General features: G+C 40.1%; 8 protein-coding genes across 8 annotated transcripts; 3 read left to right on the top strand and 5 right to left on the bottom strand. All coding sequences in view use genetic code 12, as the record gives it.

Annotated features, from left to right (window-relative positions):
• Positions 1 to 41: 41 nt before the first annotated feature.
• On the bottom strand, positions 42 to 1,718 carry BUD14 (protein phosphatase regulator; the record flags this gene model as incomplete). Its single annotated transcript, XM_051753583.1, has 1 exon — positions 42 to 1,718. One exon carries the CDS (start codon positions 1,716 to 1,718, stop codon positions 42 to 44), a length of 1,677 nt encoding a protein of 558 aa, XP_051607413.1.
• A 1,227-nt stretch (positions 1,719 to 2,945) lies between these two features.
• On the bottom strand, positions 2,946 to 4,259 carry AAT1 (aspartate transaminase; the record flags this gene model as incomplete). Its single annotated transcript, XM_051753582.1, has 1 exon — positions 2,946 to 4,259. The coding sequence occupies one exon, from the start codon at positions 4,257 to 4,259 to the stop codon at positions 2,946 to 2,948; it is 1,314 nt and encodes a 437-aa protein (XP_051607412.1).
• Positions 4,260 to 7,066: 2,807 nt separating this feature from the next.
• Positions 7,067 to 8,089, top strand: RPF2 (rRNA-binding ribosome biosynthesis protein; the record flags this gene model as incomplete). Its single annotated transcript, XM_051753581.1, has 1 exon — positions 7,067 to 8,089. One exon carries the CDS (start codon positions 7,067 to 7,069, stop codon positions 8,087 to 8,089), a length of 1,023 nt encoding a protein of 340 aa, XP_051607411.1.
• Positions 8,090 to 8,313: 224 nt separating this feature from the next.
• Positions 8,314 to 11,430, top strand: KGF57_004094 (uncharacterized protein; the record flags this gene model as incomplete). The annotated part of the gene is made up of 1 exon (XM_051753580.1): positions 8,314 to 11,430. One exon carries the CDS (start codon positions 8,314 to 8,316, stop codon positions 11,428 to 11,430), a length of 3,117 nt encoding a protein of 1,038 aa, XP_051607410.1.
• A 32-nt stretch (positions 11,431 to 11,462) lies between these two features.
• Positions 11,463 to 11,840, bottom strand: DAD2 (Dad2p; the record flags this gene model as incomplete). Its single annotated transcript, XM_051753579.1, has 1 exon — positions 11,463 to 11,840. One exon carries the CDS (start codon positions 11,838 to 11,840, stop codon positions 11,463 to 11,465), a length of 378 nt encoding a protein of 125 aa, XP_051607409.1.
• A 271-nt stretch (positions 11,841 to 12,111) lies between these two features.
• SGO1 (Sgo1p) lies at positions 12,112 to 13,713 on the top strand (the record flags this gene model as incomplete). Its single annotated transcript, XM_051753578.1, has 1 exon — positions 12,112 to 13,713. The coding sequence occupies one exon, from the start codon at positions 12,112 to 12,114 to the stop codon at positions 13,711 to 13,713; it is 1,602 nt and encodes a 533-aa protein (XP_051607408.1).
• A 133-nt stretch (positions 13,714 to 13,846) lies between these two features.
• Positions 13,847 to 14,809, bottom strand: CDC21 (thymidylate synthase; the record flags this gene model as incomplete). The annotated part of the gene is made up of 1 exon (XM_051753577.1): positions 13,847 to 14,809. The coding sequence occupies one exon, from the start codon at positions 14,807 to 14,809 to the stop codon at positions 13,847 to 13,849; it is 963 nt and encodes a 320-aa protein (XP_051607407.1).
• A 2,143-nt stretch (positions 14,810 to 16,952) lies between these two features.
• Positions 16,953 to 18,521, bottom strand: KGF57_004090 (uncharacterized protein; the record flags this gene model as incomplete). The annotated part of the gene is made up of 1 exon (XM_051753576.1): positions 16,953 to 18,521. The coding sequence occupies one exon, from the start codon at positions 18,519 to 18,521 to the stop codon at positions 16,953 to 16,955; it is 1,569 nt and encodes a 522-aa protein (XP_051607406.1).
• Between the last annotated feature and the right edge of the window lie 613 nt (positions 18,522 to 19,134).

The raw sequence follows: 19,134 nt of genomic DNA, 5'->3' as shown, positions 1-19,134 counted from the left end.
CACAAGATACAACACGTCTATTTAGCATCTCCACAGTTCCTTCACGATCCATTACTTCGTTTATGAATTATCAATGGGGCTTCGGTGGGATAAATTTCACTCAAAGTTTCCTGTTCTTGAGCTAGCAATGAAGGAGACGATGTTCCTTGTGTATGTGGCGGATGCAACTCGTGCAAATCAACATTATAAAGTTCCAAAATCTTTCGAATATCTTGTTCATCTTTATTTGCAGTAAAAGCACCAGTGCTTGTATTGTCCATTCCACTGTTCTGAGTAATTTCGTGGGCATCTCCGTCGTATTCATCGATGTCTTTGTCCTCTTCGTCGCTACTGTCCATGAAATCTCCCAAATTCTCAAATGTTACTGCCTTGACAGTTTTGCTTCCCTTTGCACTCCGATCAATCAATTGCAATTCATTCTCCACCAACTTTTCCATTTCTTCATTCTTGAAACAATTCAATCTTGCTAATCGTTCTCCATGAGTTTCAAGACACTCAGCCGGCACAAATCCAATCTTGCCATCCTCTCTATCCAGATCAATGTCAATCGTTGCATTATTAGTCTCTTGATACCTTGCTATTTTCTCATCCTTAGTCAATTTCTTGATCAACCACCAATAATTGTCATCGTCGTTTAGTAAATGCACCGGTTCATCGCGCGTTAGAGAACAATGCGATGGATCCGGTCCTGAAAAGTCGTATAATCCGTATAGTTTAGTAGGATCTAAATCCCGCGGAGGTGACCTGGGAGGCGATGGTGGTACTATCAAATCATCATCGTCGTCGTCGTCGTCGTACTCTTGTTCGTGAAAGTCCATTTGCTTTTTTCCATTTACTTCATCGTCGTCCAGATACGATGTTGATCCCTCATCAAATGTGTCCATGTAGTCATCATCATCAACATCGTTATCCGCTTCATTGCCAGCTGAAAAATAGAAATCATAACCATCTTCCCCGTCTTCGTCATCGTCGTCATCTTCTTCAACTTCTTTATCCAGTACATCGTGTTTTGCTCCATTAACTTGTTGCTCTTCTATCTCTTCGTCGTCGTCTGATGCGTATATATCGTTTCTTTGAACATGTCCCAAAAAATCGTCAAGTTGTTGTCTGTTGTTGTCATCATCATAACTACTCGAATGAGGACCTTTGCTTTCCAATCTGCTCTTAGTCAAGTTTAGCGAATTTTGTCTCACAACGGTGTTAATACTCCCATTTCGATCTTTTTGTTTAGCCAAGTGGCCCTTCTTTTGAACAAGAGTGTCATCGTTATAATGTGATGTCAATTTGGTGAGCTTGGTGTACTGACTTCGTTCTTGAAAGATTTCATTGGGACTGAGTATACTATTGTGTATTCGTTGTGCCTTTTCGTGGTCATTGTACTCATTGTAATTGTTGTTGTTACTGCTACCGTCATGAAGCATCGAGCTCAAGACATGACTCTGTATTCTTTGTCTGCCTAATCCCAGGTATTGGTTGTTGTGGACAACCGATGATGTGTTTGTTTGTTGTGAAGATGTTGATGACAGTATAGATAGTTTACGTTCCAACTCTTTCAATATCTTGTTGGTATCATCGAGGATGGTTTGATCAAAAGCAAAATCAGTAGTTTCACTGTTACTGAGGTTGGGATCTTTAGATGTATTTTTTGTAGTGGAAGTGGTCGTACTGTTGGAGGTTGAATCCTTCTCTCGACTCCTAAGCTGACTAGTTATGCTCATATGTAATATGAAAAAGGGTAAGGCACTGGAGCTAGAGCTGGGGTTGGGGTTGGGTTGGGTTCGCCGTCGGGAGCCTTGATTTGAATTTGGGTGTGGATTGGATGACTTGAATATGATCTATTGGAAAGGGTTTTTGTTTTGTCTGTCTTTTCTCTCTATCAACCAAAATCATTTAACGTGTTTGTACTGCATATACTTTTAGCTACATTGCATCATGATACACGTAAATGTATACATATACTTTTGCTACAGTTTAAGCTCTCATGCCTGTCCAGTCTGTAACGTATTATATCCACTCAGCTCAGACCAAAGACCTGGTCGATTAGTCGGGTTGTAACTTCTGTCGGTCCAGAGAGAGAGAGAGAGAGAGAGAGAAAGAGAGATATCAAGTCACGATGATTGAGCGTGTTAGACTGCCCACACTCATCTTCAGATTAGAGTACATTTAGACTTCAATGTAGACTTTCATACCTCAAATGTGTTGCAATGAGTGCTAAACTAGATCAATGCCAAATACATATGAGCCTAATTACTTCTAAACGCAATCGCCAAATTGGGCGTCGTCCAAAGTGTTGATTTTGTAGTATGGATACAAAATCAAATCTCTTTCTTTTGATATGAAGCAACAAGTCTTGCAGTGGGGGTAGCTTGAAGGGTTAAGGAAAATCAATTGGTTCCACACACACACACACACATGGTTTGAAGAAAATTGGGTACATGTAAGCCTGTGTGTAAACGCTATAGACTATGTGGAAAACACTCACTTCATCTATCAAGTTGAGATAAACTTTATTCTTGTGAAGACGCTAGGATGTTGATATCGTTATAATAACACTACTACTATAAGACAGCTATAGAATAGCTACATTTAACCTCTGTTTTGGTTGCGTTTTGTGTTTTGTGTTTTATGTTTTGTATTGTTCTCTTCATAGTTACTCTAGATGGATGTAGATTGAATTTTCTTTACTCTCTCTCTATAATTTCAAACTCTTTGAATCTTAGTGGGCTTCTTCAAGGTTGAATTTGTGCTCAATACTCGACTTGGTTACCCAAAGTTGGAGTGAGTACTCTTTGTCTAGTCAGGCCTTGTATCGGAGAGGGACAGAAGAATGTATATTTACAAACAGATGCAATGATTCTGTTCAACTCTTTTTTTCATCGGTTACCACTATTTGCCACCTAACTAAAAAAAAAATAGGGAGCCCTTTTCGTTTCCAGTCTATACCTTTAGTTTCCTTTAACCACTTCGTTTATAGCATTGGCCAAGTATTCAACATTGTTGTCATTGATTCCTGAAATACTGAATCTACCATCTTCAGTAGCATAAACACTGTAGTCGTTTCTCAATTTTATCACTTGTTCGGGTGACAATCCGGTGTAAACAAACATACCCCTTTGTTTCAACAAGTGGTCCCAGTTGTAACTAGATTTGTCCAAGTTGTCGTATAACTTTTGACGTACATTGTTTAATCTTCCAACAACTTTATCCAATTCATCCAACCATTGAGGTAATAATCCACTTGACTCGTCAAATATGACTTCAACAATCTTGGATCCGTGGATTGGTGGGGATGAGTAAATTGGTCTAATCAACTTCTTCAATTGGGATTCAATGGCTTTTGATTCGTTGGCTGATGGAGTAATGATTGAGATTGATCCACATCTTTCACCATACAACCCCATGTTTTTAGCAAAAGATTGACACAAGGCAAAAGTAGGAATCTTGTTTTCATTAGCCAATTTGGTCAATTTTCTAATCAATTCAATGTCATTGTAAGGTTTACCACTGGCAAAACCTTGGTAAGCCATATCAACAAGAGGGAAGAATTTCTTGTCTTGAACAATTTGCAAAACTTCATCCCATTGTTCATTGGTTAAGTCCATACCAGTTGGGTTGTGGCAACAAGCATGCAACAAGACAATGGAACCTTCTGGTTGTGATTGTAAAGATTGCTTCAAGTTTCCATAATCCAAGTCGTTTTTACTGGTTTCGTAATAGTTGTAAAATTCTGGTTCCAATCCAGCATCTTTGAAAACAGCAACATGGTTAGCCCAAGTTGGTTTTGGCACGAGAATCTTTTTGTTTGTGTAGAATCTGTTCAAAAAGTCAGCAATAACTCTAAGAGAACCAGTACCAGAAATGGTTTGAGAAGTGACAATTCTTCCATCATCAATCAATTTTTTACCGTTGGCATCCTTGTTTGAGTTGTTGAAGATAAAGTTCTTGACAATGGATTGGAAGTTTTTCGATCCAATAATTGCCGTATATTCCTTTTCAGTTTCCTTCTTCAACAAAATTTCTTCAGCTTTTTTGACTGATGGGAAAATGATTGGTTTACCAGAGTTGTCTCTGTAAGCACCGACACCCAAGTTAATCTTTTGGGGGTTTGAATCGTTGTTGTAAGCCTCAGATATACCCAAGATCTTGTCAGGTGGAGCCAATGGAATTTCAGCAAATTTCAAACATCTAGCAGTTGAAGATAAAGATCTTAATTGCAACAATTGGTGTTGTTGGTTCTTGATCAATTGAGTCTTGTACATTGTTCAGATTGGTAAGCGAGCCCCTCAAGTATAGTAAAGAGAAATGGCAAGAAGAATAAGCTCTCTTCAGGTAGTTGTTGTTATATACAAAGTAAAGTACAGTAAATAATTTTTCAAGATCCGTTGTGTGTCTCTCTGACGAATGGAAGTTTTCTTTTTCTTTTTTTTTTCTTTTTTGCACTCGTCTTTTGTGTATTGGCACAATTTTCTTTCTCTCTTCTCTCTTTATTTCTTTTCTTTTTTTTTTTTACAACAATATCGACACCCCGCTTTTACTTCCTACTAATTACAACAACCACAATACATTATGACACTTGACTTCTCAGTCTTCTCATACAGAACCTTAACTACTTACACTTTCTTTAGACAGCACACCAGTGTATACTCCGTCTCCCCCCTATGCCCTTGATTTGACAACTAGAGTGTTTTGTGTGCCATTTATCACATGACTCACTTTCTCTCCATGTGACAGGATACAAAAATATCAAAATTTGTTCCTAATTAATCCGCAAATTTACACAAAAAAAAAGTTTTTTTTTTTGAGAAAATCTCCACTTTCGCTGTGTAATAAACAAACAAGCAAAAAAAAATACACTCACACACTCACACACTCACTCACTCACTCACTCACTCACACTCACACTCACACATTCCTTCCTCCTCACCCAGACCCGCGTAAAGCCCTCTCTATCCTTATTTTTCAGACGGGATACCTTTAACCGTAGCGGGAACTTTAAGTCGATCGGCGATGCGTAGAGTTACAAATATATATAAATGGAAGACAACTAAGAAAAAATTAGCTCAATTTTATATACCCGATATCGGAATCAAAAACTCAAGACCTTGACACAACGTTTTTTTAACTCGAGGTCTAACACGTCCGTTAATCGGCACGCCACAGTAGTGTTAACCGCTCTCTTCTTTTCCAAGTGAAAGAATATGCATGCAAGTGTACTTGTTTTAGTTACATATCATATGATGTGTTGGAACTGTTTTGATTCTTCTTTTTTTTTTTCTCATGCCTAACATCCTCGGGACAAATAGCCACTGTGATGACAACCAATAATACATAGCATACAGCGCTCATTACCCTGCCAGACCAATGTATTACTTAGAAGACATGGCATTGAATGTGTATGTGTGTGTGTACACCATCTAGGTGCATGAGGATGCTAGTTTCTCCACTTTCGATTGCGAATTACTTCCACCTCGTTGCAGCCACTGGACACAAATGCACCAAAGATGTTATTCAAACCCCCGCTATCTGTCCCATACGAATCTTAAAGTGTCAGAAAGCTCAATACTTGACAGCTCAGCTCAGTAATAGCTCAAAATTGAGGCAAAATGATCTATACTTGGAAGGTAATCACTTCTTTCTATATTCAAGAATAGCAGAAAAATGAACAGCAGAGAGCCACAGCCTCCGCAAAGCTATTCAAATACAACCTGTCTTTTACAAATCAAATCGGATGTGAGACTTGTAGTCCAAAAAGCTGTACAAATCTTGTGTGAAAATAGGTGCAAACGTGACTCCTTATTGCAAAATTGGGTAGACTAGCTTTTCGATTCGCCAGAAAATGAGTACGATGGCTTAGTCGTCAGGTCCTATAGTGTAGCTTGGTTATCACTTTCGGTTTTGATTTCATCTGGAACTCAAATTTCCGAACAACATCAGTTCGAATCTGGTTAGGACCTTTTAAGGCAAGTTTTCCAACTGTCACTCAATTTTCGGTCCTATAGTGTAGCTTGGTTATCACTTTCGGTTTTGATTAATCAAATCAAATTTCCGAACAACATCAGTTCGAATCTGGTTAGGACCTTCAATTTTTTTTTTGTTTTTCCTTTTTAGATACATCATGCTTATAGCTTTTCTTTTGCTCTTCTTTTGGAACAAGTGTACAGAGATAGAACGCTGAGCTGTGTGCTTCTGCAAAGATCCTAGAGTCATGAGCTTGGACATTGAAAACAGGAAGATAGATCTCCCAACAAATTTGAAACAAATTGCGTGAAAAACTATATGTTTTGTATACCCTAAACTCCAGTGACTCACGGTGAGTGCAGAACAAACTACAGGCTTCAGTCATGCACTAAACTTACCTGGTGCTTTTCCTCCCCGCTTCCCTTAGTCGTTGTTGATATTCTAAAGAAACCTTGTGTTTGGTGGAACAATTTTGGTTGCAAAATTGTCGCAAAAAGTAACTGAGAGAGAAAAAGAAAAGTTTAATATGCTCATACATAATCGAAAGATTGATCGCGAACTACTAAATCATGATAGGTTTGAGTATGAAAAGAATGTTAAAGGAAATGTATTCAAAAGAAGGTTTCGATTTTGGATTCTATGACGAGAACCACCTTTCGAGTTTGGATGTGGAGAGCATTTCAAATAGAGTAGAGAAATCAACAACTGACCTAAGATTATAGAGGAACAATCAAACAAAAAAGGAGAGGCCAACTGACCATGACTTGGAGAGAACCTATATGTAACTTCAATAGACTAGATCACCCAATGCCGCTTTTGAAACGAACCATCGAATTTAAGGGGCGATACATAGAAATTTCAGGAGAGAATACAGGTTATTGTTGCTTCTTCTTGAGCGTACAACCAGAAAAACAGCCCTACAATCTAAAGCTTACTATCAAGTTTGATGCAATGTTACTCCATAAATACCGTATTCCTCCTTTGCTTTCAATATCTTTTGGTAGCTCGACCATATATAACTCTTGTTCTCATCTCTTCACAAAAGAAAAAGAAAGAAAAAAAAAAAATCAGAAAAGTCATCTAGACAGTAGTTATCGCTAACTAAACCATGATTAGGACAATCAAGCCAAAGAATGCTCGTTCCAAGAGGGCATTAGCCAAGAAGGAGGCCAAACTTGTTGAAAATACTAAATCAGCACTTTTTGTTCCAGGTTCTACTGGTAACAAGCTTCTTCATGACGCCATGTGTGATTTAATGGCTTTGAAGAAACCATTTGCAAAAAAATTTTCGAAAAAGAATGAAGTCAGACCATTTGAAGATGCTACTGAGCTAGAGTTTTTTGCTGAAAAGAATGATTCTTCTTTGATGGTGTTCTCGTCGCATAACAAGAAGAGACCAAATACGTTGGTGTTTACCAGATTTTTTAACCACAAGGTGTACGACATGATTGAGCTTTCAATAGTGAATGACCCCAAATTGATACAAGACTTCAAGAAGCTCACATTCACAATTGGCTTAAAACCAATGTTTGTTTTTAATGGACCTGCATTTGATAGTCACCCCGTATACCAACAAATAAAGTCAATGTTTATGGATTTTTATCGTGGAGAGGAAACTGATCTACAAGATGTCGCTGGGCTACAATGTATAATAGCACTCTCAGTTGGAGAGATTGAGGATTCAAACAATGACAAGGATTTACCAAACGTCCATTTCAGAGTATACAGATTGAAGACGTTCAAATCGGGACAGAAATTGCCCAGAGTTGAATTGGATGAAATTGGACCAAGATTTGACTTTAAGATTGGTAGAAGAAGAACACCAGCGCCAGAGGTTGAGAAGGAGGCTCATAGAAAGCCAAAACAATTGGAAGCAAAGACCAAGAAAAATGTCAGTACCGATTTCATGGGTGATAAAGTTGCTCAAATACATGTCGGTAAGCAAGACTTGAGTAAACTTCAAACTAGAAAGATGAAGGGTTTGAAGGAAAGGTATGATATCAGTGAAAGTGAGGAGGGAGAAGAAGAAGAAGAAGAAGAGGAGGAAGATGAAGAAGACGTATACATTTCAGACGAGGAGTATTTTGCTGATGAGGTAGAAGAGCCACAAATTAAGAAGCAAAAAGTATAGGACATTTGTATAAATGTAATATAAAGTAGTGAGGTGACAGGAATTGCGTTGTTAGTACCCCCCTTCCCCTCTGAAATTTCTTCATTGAAATTCAAGACAGGAAGAACACGAGGAAGGATTGGAAAAAAAAAATTGATTTATGAACAGACACACACATACACACACACACATATATATATACACTCTCTCACAGTTCACTACAATCGGCGGCCATTACCATCACAATGTCATCAATTTTCCAACCTCGAACTGAAGGGTTCAATGAATCAGAAACGGTTTCCGGTACATCCAATGCGGAGGAGCTCACAAAGAATAAAAACTATTGTGTATCACGATTGCCAGGTTTACCCAATGTTTTCATTACCACGTCGTTCTCAACTGCTTACTCAGATTCAGAGTCCAACTATGCAGTAGCCATTAGCGATGGATCCATCTATGTGTGGTGCTACAAGTCAATTGATTCATCCCCCTTTGCAATCCAATTTCCTGTTGACAAGCAACAGTTCAAGTTGCCAATGGCCATTTTGACTCGCCCGGCTAGTGGGACAGACCAAGATCCAGGGCTTTTGATGATCGACTCAATTACTGGACTTGTTAAGTTTTATGAAAGCGTCCAGCATGCTCCAACCTTGGGATTGATCAACGACAAGTCTTTGGAGTTGCAATTGCACCTTTATCCCAACGAATGCGTAACCTTGGTGGAAAATGTCGAACCAGCTGGAGTAGCCATCGCAACTTCTCAGCAAAGGTGTATTCTTATCTCGCTTAGAGACTACAAGAGTAAGCCACAATTGTCATCGATAGAATTGGCCAATCCACGCAGGGGGTTGTTTTCGAAAATCTTTAGACACAATGAAGGCGATATTGTGGCAATAAAATCGATTAAAGCTGAAAGTGACGACGTCTTGCAAACCATTCTTATTTTAAATTCAGCCGGAACAATACACTCAGTGAAGTATTATTTGCTATCCTCACTGACGGCTTCATACATCGACGAGTCCTCCTCATTCAAGCAAACATTGACCATGGACCCAGATGCCTACCCTGGTAGAGTGAGTACGACCGAGTTTTTAGACGTTTGGCCAATGAGGGATGATAAATACTTTCTTGCCTTGGTGCGATCAAGTGGTGCATTGTTGTTGGCAACATTTCGTGCAGATAAGTCAGGAGCGCTATACTTTGGCTCTCATAATTTACATGCCGCTGCTGACAATGCAGCAACTCCTCGGCTATTCTTACCGCTGCCTTGCAAAACAGCTTTTGTTATTGTTGGTAACTCAGTGATTATGACTGATTTGGATACGACTTATATAGAGCCAAAGGACACGTTCACATACACAAAACCACGTTGGGAAGACGTCATCCGGTTCAATCCAGAGGCAAAACTTATTGGATATGGGTATGAAAATCAGAACACGAATACAAACCCCTCCATTATAGTGATTACCGAAAACTTTGGTGTTTTGAGGGTGGAAAAGTTTCCGGAAATGTCCAAAAAAGAGACCCCGTACGATCCAGCTCAGCTTGTTAAATCCAATATTGAGCAAGCGATATTCTTTTCTGATTCAAAGGCTATTTCATTTGATTTGAAGCAAGATGTCGATAGATCTGTTGTACATCGTGCCGTCGCTTCCATCATAAAGGAAATTTTGAGCTCAACATCGCTGTATTTGCCCGATACGCTTCCAATGACAACAGATTTGACTCAGCTCAAGTTGAATGCTTTCAAAGGATTAGTTGTATATTGCCAAAGAAACTTTGCCGATGATCCTCAAATGATTGCTGGGGTGGTTACAAATTTGGAAAAGGCGAATGTTGCTTTGAACTTGTGGGAATATCTTGAAACGAATAGGCCGTACTTGGAGGTATTTGAAAGGGTTGTACCTGAACCCAGAATATTTTTCAAATCAGAGATTGGAAATATATCAGAAGTGTTGGCATCTTTCCTTGATCAACTATCGGCAACGGGACTTTCAACTTCTCATTTGGTGCTTAAAACCATTTACGATGGTGCGTACTTGAATAGTGTGAAATACAATCAAGACATTGGCAAGTCTTGGTTGTTTGAATCCGACTTACTCAAAAATATCGAGTCACAATTTACTCAAGATTTTGTTATGGGTAATAACAGCGACAAAGATGCTGCCTATGGTATCGTTGAGATCTTGGACTATTTTTATATCAATGCGATCAGGTTTACAAAGGAGAAGAGAATTGAAGGCGAATATCAAGAATACAGCAAATTATACAATGAAAGAAAAGACGGGTGGACTTCTGCCTTGTTGCGATTGGGTCTAGTCGATGAAGCGAGGGTCATTGCTGAAAAATACCACGATTTCGCGTCTCTTGCAAGAGTATTGGACATAGAGAGTGAGACGACAGCAAATGAAAATTTGAACTACGGGAGATACTTTGAAGAATATGGCTATCCATTTGCTGCTAGTGTTTACGAGTATTTTATCAAGAATGGCAAAATCCAGGAATTGTTGATGCGGTTCTCCAACTACAAGCACTTTCTTTTACAATTTTTCCAAGAAAATCCCAAATTGACGTCCAATGTTTCTTGGATACGATACTTGATTGATGAAGATTTTGCACAGGCATCAAAAGCATTGGCGTTGGCCGAGTCATATAATGCTGAACTGATTGATAATCAATTGACACAACTTGCTTTGGGTAAGTTGGCAGCACGTGCAGCTGGTGCGCACACGGAGGAAAGGTATGATAAGGAATTGTTGAAGGTGCGTTACCAAATCAAAATTCGCAATGCAGTTGCTGGAGATGGAAGAATTGCTGCCATTACACAAGCCAATTTTGTTAAGCAATTTATAAATTCAGGTATTGACAAATCCGAATCTGGGTCCCTAGCAGCGAATGTGTTCGATGCATTGTCGAGTAACCATCGTTTGCCTGAATCGCTACTTATCGAATTGCTAACTATTATTGATCCCAAGTTCTTGAACAATGAAGGATTCTTCTATGCTTTGAACGTGGCACAAACGTTTTCTAATAAGGAGTTTACTCATGAGTTTGTCGATATTATTCTATTGCGCCTATTAACATTAGGAACCGAATTTACGCTTAGAGTTAGTGGCTCTGACCAAGTGGTGAAGCATCAAGTTGAATCAAGTATTTTGTTCAAAACACTACTGAGACAACCCAGTGTCATTTCCCAATTAAACCAGCTAGTCGAGACAGTTGAATCCAATGGTAGCTTGAGTCATTCTGTGTCCAATTTCAACAAGGGCTTACTCGATGAGTTGAAGAAACGCCTCAACAATCAGTCATTCAAGGAATGGGTGCACTTGGTTGAACAGCAAGTCAAGACTAGCTTGAAATAAGTAGACGTATGTTGAAACTGATGATGAAAACATTAGCTAGCACCACCACTTTCTTCTGAATTTTCTTCTTGTTGTTCTTCGTCTACGATTTCCTCTTGTTCATTGTTGTCGCTTTCGTTTAAATTTATCCTAATTAATGGCTCAGGGTACGCGTCTCGATCCACACTTGGGCCATTTGTCAGCTTCAACAAACATAACGAGGCCAATGATATAGACTGGATTATGCGTTGCCAGTTTGAAAGGATCAAGGCAACACTACTTGTTCCATCTCTCACTGTTTCCAATCGGTCGCCAATCAGTTCCAATTCGTTGGCTAATTCGTCAGTTAATGTTTTGAATTCTCGTAGGAGTTCCAAATTAGCTCTCTTTTCAGCAATCTTTTGATATATAGCAGTGTTTTGTCTTGCCATGGTGAAGAACAAGTAGACAAGGAAGATTATGTTTGGGTTAAGGTGTTGTTTTGCCGTGATACAAATTGGTGGCTACAGATAAATCTCTTTCTCTCTCTCTCTCTCTCTATATATATATATATATATATAGTCTCTTCAAGGTATTGTTTATGTAGTTTTATTTTTTATTTTTTTTTTCTGTTGTTTCTTTGGAGTTGTTTACACTTTCGAGAAATGCATCTTACACGTCCTTCCGCCTCCCCACACCCGTCAAACAAAGTTAGTTTCGCAAATGGCAAGGAAAGCAGATCTCCTAGGACTGGGAGGCGATTCATCAAGAAGATCGACCATCCACAATGCCTCTTCACAGACAGTGCCTCAAGATATTTCCCATGAAGGTGAACCTCCAACTTCATCACAATTGCAGCAGTGCATGACTCAAAACAAAGTTCTTACTCGACGCAATGGGATCTTGTCATTGCGAATTACCGAACTTGAGGACAAAGTCACCCAGTTAAATGATGAGATTTCTAGACTTCGGAAGAATGACTCACTCAAGACGGCACTAGAGTTAGTGGAGAAGAATTTGGTAAACAGCTTCAATGTTAGTATGAAGCAATTGCAGCGAATACGCGTCGATAATGGGTTGCTTTTCAGTGGAGACGAACCCTCAGCTGCTAGTAAGGGATTGAAAAATGTCTTTGCAAAGAATGACAAAATACGACCGCTGATGTCAAGACAAGCGTCAGAAAAGGCACCTATTACAAATTCAAAATCGCCAATGACTTCATCTGCCCGGAAGAATGAACTTGGTAATCTAAAAAATCGGGGGTCTATCGAACACCAAGCATTTGAAATTCCACAATTTTTCAAGAGAGCTGACGAGCATGCATTCACTGATAAGTTTCTGGCAATTTCAGTGGATGAACTGGATTCCGAGGATGTCTCGGACATGAGACAGGTGGGTGTGTTTGCCAAGGAACGGACAATCGTCGTTGATGAAGATAGCGACAGTAGTGTCTGTGGTACAGAGAGTCCAAATAGCCCAACAACGAACGATGTGCTTGGAGAACAAATGGAGAAGGGTGAAGTGGACAAAAGTGACTTCTTGACCGAGTTTGGTCGCCATGAATCGTCGTTCGTGGTGGAATCAGAAACTAGAAAATCAAACGGCGGTGAAGTTGAGTCAACGCCGAAAGCAAGAAAGCTGACATCTGCAATACCTGATATGCTGGATTACGAAGCGCTTCTAGATAGCTTGAAATGTAATAGCAACTTGAAAGAGACAGGGAAGGAAGACAACGCTGCAGAGGGAGCGAGGGCAGAGGTAGCTATCATGGATAATAAGACAGGGAGAAATGTGTCAAAGCTGAGAACGCGCAGTTCCAAGAGGCTTGAATCTAAGCTCAACCTTGAAGATGAAGAGATAACGGAGAAGAGTAATGACAGGTGTAGTCTGGGCGATGAAATTGACAAAGACAAGAGAACCGAAACAGAGAGAATACCTAACGAAACCATTAGTGGACGAAGTGGATTGAGATCTGCGTCACCAAAGCTGAGTCTACCTGCTAATTCCAAACAGGAGAGACAGAAGAAAATACAAATCAAAGAGGACTCACCAACAGTTGGCTCAGAGGGCGACGTACATGATCAATCTATTGAATCAAAAGCGGGTGAGAAGGATATTTCACGTACAAATGCACATGAAATCATCGAATTGGATCAATCTCCGGACAGACATGCGGAAAACAATGCAATATCAGGCATCAAGAGTGGCAAGAGAAAACCACTCTCAACTTTGAGCAGCAACGTCAGCAAACCGTCTAAAAAACGTAAACAAACATCTCGAAGCAAGCACTGGGATCTTGATATATTTGATCTTCGAAATGCATAGAGGAAACAGATTATATTGTTAAATAGGTCGGAAAAAAAAAATATAAAGTAAGAACTGCACAATTTGAATTGAATCTGAATTGAACAGACATTGTAGTATAACAACATTTATCCAAATGTAGCTAACCTCCAATTTAGACACTCATTTTCATTTTGATTGCAGGATGAGGCTCATATCCAATAATCTCGAAATCCTCAAATCTAAAGTCATCAATCGTCTTGATTTCTTCTTTTCTGTCTTCCTTGATAACCAATTTTGGAAACCGCTTTGGACTTCTTGTCATTTGTTCTTTCAATGCATCGATGTGGTCTAGATATACATGAGCATCACCTAGAGTATGAATAAACTCACCACAGTCCATGTCTACTATATGAGCAATCATTTTTGTGAGCAATGCATATGATGCGATGTTGAATGGAACACCTAAGCCCATGTCACATGATCTCTGATACAACAAGCAAGACAACTTCGGTCTACTCGATGATTTTGCTTGTTTGGTGGTGTTTGCAACCGGAGTTTGTTGGCCGTGAGCAGCTGGAAAACTCACATAAAACTGACAAAATACGTGACATGGAGGTAATGCCATTAATGGGAAGTCAGGTGGGTTCCAAGCTGACATGATTATTCTTCGATCGTAAGGGTTCGTCTTTAATTTTTTGATGACATCTTGCAATTGATCAAATCCTTGTCCCGAGTAGTCAGTATCGCAGTCTTGATACTTAGCTCCAAAATGTCTCCATTGAAATCCATAAACGGGCCCCAAATCTCCTTCACGACGATGGTTCAACCCCAAGTTATCTAAAAATTCTCGCAGACCATTACCCTCCCAGATTTTAACACCCTTTTCGCTCAAAATTTTGGCATCAGTAGAGCCTGCAATAAACCACAAAAGTTCATGGATTATGCCTTTGGAGAAGACTCGTTTAGTAGTGAGCAAAGGGAAGGTGTCATTGGACAAATCAAAACGCAACTGTGGTGGGGCAAAAAGTGACTTGGTACCGGTTCCTGTTCTGTCTGGTCTAAATTCACCTTCGTCAATAATTTTTTGACAGAGATCTAAGTAAGCCTGTTCTGCTGCGTTGATAGGGATTGTCATTGTCGATATTGACGTTAAATAAGTTGTTGTTTGTTGTTTTAGCGTGACGCGTCTCTCAAAAGAGAAAATAATACATTTTGATTTTTTGTTTGTCCATTCAATGCCCGCTCCCTTCCAGTTGTTATGAACACTTACCTTAGTACACAAGTATACGCATGGGGCACCCTTTAAGCAGAGGCAATAAGGGTGCTCCAGCCTTAGGAATATACTTGTTTAGGCACATCTACAGAGGGAAATGACTTGTGTGTCACGAGTGGAATCACACACAAGGAAGAGACGAAGGACACTAGAAGCACATTACAGCACATTACAGCACATTAAAGCACATTACAGCACATTACAGCACATTCCACAAAGTTGGCATTCGCTGCTGAGCTGTATTCGTCTAATAGGATGCTTCAACCTCAGGTAACTGCATTCAAAGTATTCATAATTACGGGTATGGGTATATTTATGGTACCCTCTTCACAAGCAACTACAGATGCCACACCATCACTTAACGCACCACCGGCAGGTTCAGACACTGACCGGCAATTAAAGACCACCTCAGCCGCTATTTCCATTTGCCGGGAAAGGAAATAAAAAAACTAGCCATGGAAATTCTCAAAAACTGGATGATGGAGTGACCACACCTACTTTCAAGTTGTCGCATGTAAGTCAGAATCACGTACGAAGGATTCACGAGAAACAATGCACTTTGAACAAGAGATAGTGTCGCTCAAAGCATTAAAAGAATTGTGTCAAGCTATATTTGAGCTTTGTCTTTGAGGCTTCGCCGATACCCATTAATCGATCCTGAAACGTGCTTGATGAACACCAGAATCAAAGGATTGAAGCATTTCGACGTGGCAAAAGACTTGAACGCATCGAAACTTGGTCCAGCGTAGGGTCTAAGACGGAAGAGGATTTAGTCGAGGGGTCGAGACACATAAGAATATAAGAGTGTATTTTGCAATCATCACTTCAGGGAGTCCTAGGTGGGTTTTCATGCAACCAGTCGTCTGAGAAGTCAATTTCGTACACATAATACACACCATTGCAACACATCACAAGTCAAGATTACGCAACATGAAATACAGGCTCATCAATGATTTGCAGCCAAAGACTCATGGATGGAACGCCATTGGCTAACAAAACGTCAAGATGATTTCTGCACAGCTCAAACCAAAATTGCATATGAACGATACTCATTTTGTCAATGGATGATGGTCTGCGCGATGTTTGAGACAAGCACCGGCGTGATTACTACCGATTGGGGGACATCGTGACGAGTGCTCTGACCCTCCTTTTAGCAGCTTGAGGCAACTATAGAGCAAAGAGCATCCAGAGAAGATGAGCATGCTCGAAGTGTTGATGTATTTCCACCAGACGTGCTGTTGTGAGGTAAAGGATCTCCGGTTCTCGACTTGAAGTCTCATCCACAACACACACAGGATAAGAGATGAAGAGAAGGCTACAAGAGAGCAAGGAAGAGAAGCGCGGAGGTGAGAGGATGATCAACTATTAATCTCATATTATAAGTAAACACACACATCACAACATCAAGTAGCATCTGCACGCTTAAAGCAGCTCCACATCAGCCATAAGCAACCAGCATCCATCAACTCGCAGCAAGCCGAAAACACAACACCATCAAAGCGAGGAAAAACCCCAACAAAACCAATTTGCAACTCAAAAGACAACCGAGGCAGACGAAGCAGCATATCAAATAACGTTTATTTTATCTTTTTTTTTTTTTTATAATTTGAATCTTTTCATATGTTTTTCTTCCTTTTTTTTTTTCGTAACGTTTTTTATCATTATAACATCCCTTCAATGAATGGTGGTAACAAAGAGCATCAGGATCAACATGCAGAATAGAAGGCTCAATCAAGGCAGTAACGAAGACATGCCATCTAATTGACTGAGAACTCCTCCCTCTCTGTATTGTTTAAAATCCTCATGTAGATCTTGCATCAGGATCCATCTCGCAAATTTCATCACAATCAACATGCAGAATAGAAGGCTCAATCAAGGCAGAAACGAAGACATGCCATCTAATTGACTGAGAACTCCTCCCTCTCTGTGTTGTTGGAAATTCTCGTGTAGATCCTGCACCACTATCATCTCTGGGACTTCTGAAGTTTTGTCGTGCTACCTCCCGTTACTTTTTGTTCCATCTCCTCTTCTTTTTGGTTTTCTTGCTCGCAGATTTGGCGCTGGTATCTTCTTCTTTTATGGCATCCACGCCATTTGGTTTTTCAGCACCAGTGACATCATTATTCCCCGCTTGGTGGCTGTCACCCTCAACCAACTGGTTTGATTCAGCGAATGGACGGAAGTCAGCAATTACGTCAATTATTTCTTTGATGTGGGGTAATAATTGGCTGATTATCGCCTCCAACTGTTTGTTTATTGTTATCACGTATTTCATTCCTCCTTTGATTAAGTTGTGATACTTCCGAGTTGACTCTCCAATCGCGGCAAAGTACTTCATGATATACTTTGCCACTTCAATCTCTCGGTCGTGGTAAAAATCGGGGTGGGTTAACATTGAAGCGGAAATGCAATAAATCGACACTATCATGACATAGAAATCAGCTTGTAGCTGTTTAAATGTTCTTATTTTGTCATTCATCGAGTCAGACTCGGTTTGGTTTAGCGAAGCAGCCAATCTGGCAATATTTTTCTCACACTTCGTTTTCCGTGCCCAATTCAATCTAGCAACAGTTCCAACTTCGCTTTTAATAATGATGCTAGGTGGCTCCCGCTCTGTTGGCGATTCACCTTGCCAGGTCGCAGGTAGCATGCATTTTATTTGCAAGAATGCATCTTTTGAATTGTTGAATTTGGTGATGGCTATTGTGGAAGCCATCTTTTCAAAATCACCGCGTTCACGGGTTGGAAGTTGATTTGACGTCACCTCCTGCACGTCATTCTTGATCAATGGTAAGTCAACCGATACCTTGGTGATTACAACAGTGTTTTCCTTCTCCAACTCTTCTTCCGGGGGACTTGTTGGATAAAATAACCCCCACCTGATACTTTTTTGCCGGCGATGAAGTTTTTCCATGTCACCTCGCGGGTCTTCTTTACACCGCGCATAGAAGTCCATTTCGGAGAAACACTTTGCACTTTCGATCGTCGTGTTTCTTGTCAATATACCATGTAGTTGTTCCAATTCACGCTGGAAGTCAATACCGAGTTTCGATGGCATCATCTTATTTGAGTCACAACAGATGGGATTAAGCAACATGTTGTCCAATTTGCACAACACTCGCCCAGCAAAATACCCCCCCTTATATTTCAAAAATTGGCTCAACAACGTCTTGTGAGCCTCAGCGTCGTTATCAAAAGTGAGGACAAGATCGTCCGCACGCGCTGATTCAAAAGGTGGGGAAGGCTTCCTCCAACAAGCCTCAAAGATTTGAGTCGGTAAACGACTCGTGGTGGGCCACGCAGCTGGTGGTGTTGCTTTTGGTGTTGTTGTTGATGGTGGTGTTGGTGTTGGTGTTGTTGTTTTTGTTGTTGGCGCCTTTGCTCGTTTTGTTGGCGCCTTTGCTCGTTTTGTTGTTGGTGCTGTTGCTTTTGTTTTTGTTGTTGTTGGTATTGTTGCTTTTGTTGGTGATGCAGCAACATGATCCTCTAGGACGATTTTAAAATCAGGGCCATAGAGGTCAATATGTTCTTCTGGAGTGAGGCAATCGTGCCAAATGACGACAGAACTGTACATAATGATGGGGAAGAGGAAAGAAGAAAAGAAAGAGGTGTATAGGAAAAGCTTGAGGGGGTTTTCCAATTTGCATTTTTATAGTGCAGAGGGTGTTGCAAAACTTTCTATGCGGAAGAGGGGATTAGTCTGGAAGCTGTTCTATATTCAGAATTATATGTGTACTATCATATGACTAGGTTACGTAGCAGTATATAGGTTGTGATTGCATCCTTCAAGTGGTGATTTACTTCTTTCGGTCTAGTTGATTGTGTTGTATATTGTCTCGTAGAGTGTTGGTCAATCCTTGGTGTGTAAAATCGGCATGAAGACAACAAATTTGAGTTTTCAAAACTATCGGGCTTGTGGACATCAGAAGGTGAGCTGAATGTGATTGAATACACGAGTCCCAGTGATTGTAAATGTATTTACGGCGCTTGAAGTAGTAGCAGCTGTTGCTGCTGCTGTTGTTTACACTTTCTTCATTGTTTCGTTCTGCAACTTTGCAACCAACTACAATTATAAAGATTTCGCTTTTCCAGCCCCTTCAGTCTTACACACACACACACACACACACTGAATACAACAGCAACAGCTACTACAGCCACAAACACAGAGACGTATCAAATGCAGAAAT

The sequence above is a fragment of the Candida theae genome (assembly GCF_024610275.1).
Source record: "Candida theae strain CBS 12239 chromosome Unknown scaffold81, whole genome shotgun sequence".
Taxonomy (NCBI): Eukaryota; Fungi; Ascomycota; class Pichiomycetes; order Serinales; family Debaryomycetaceae; genus Lodderomyces; species Lodderomyces theae.
This window is presented reverse-complemented; position numbering and strand designations above follow the sequence as displayed.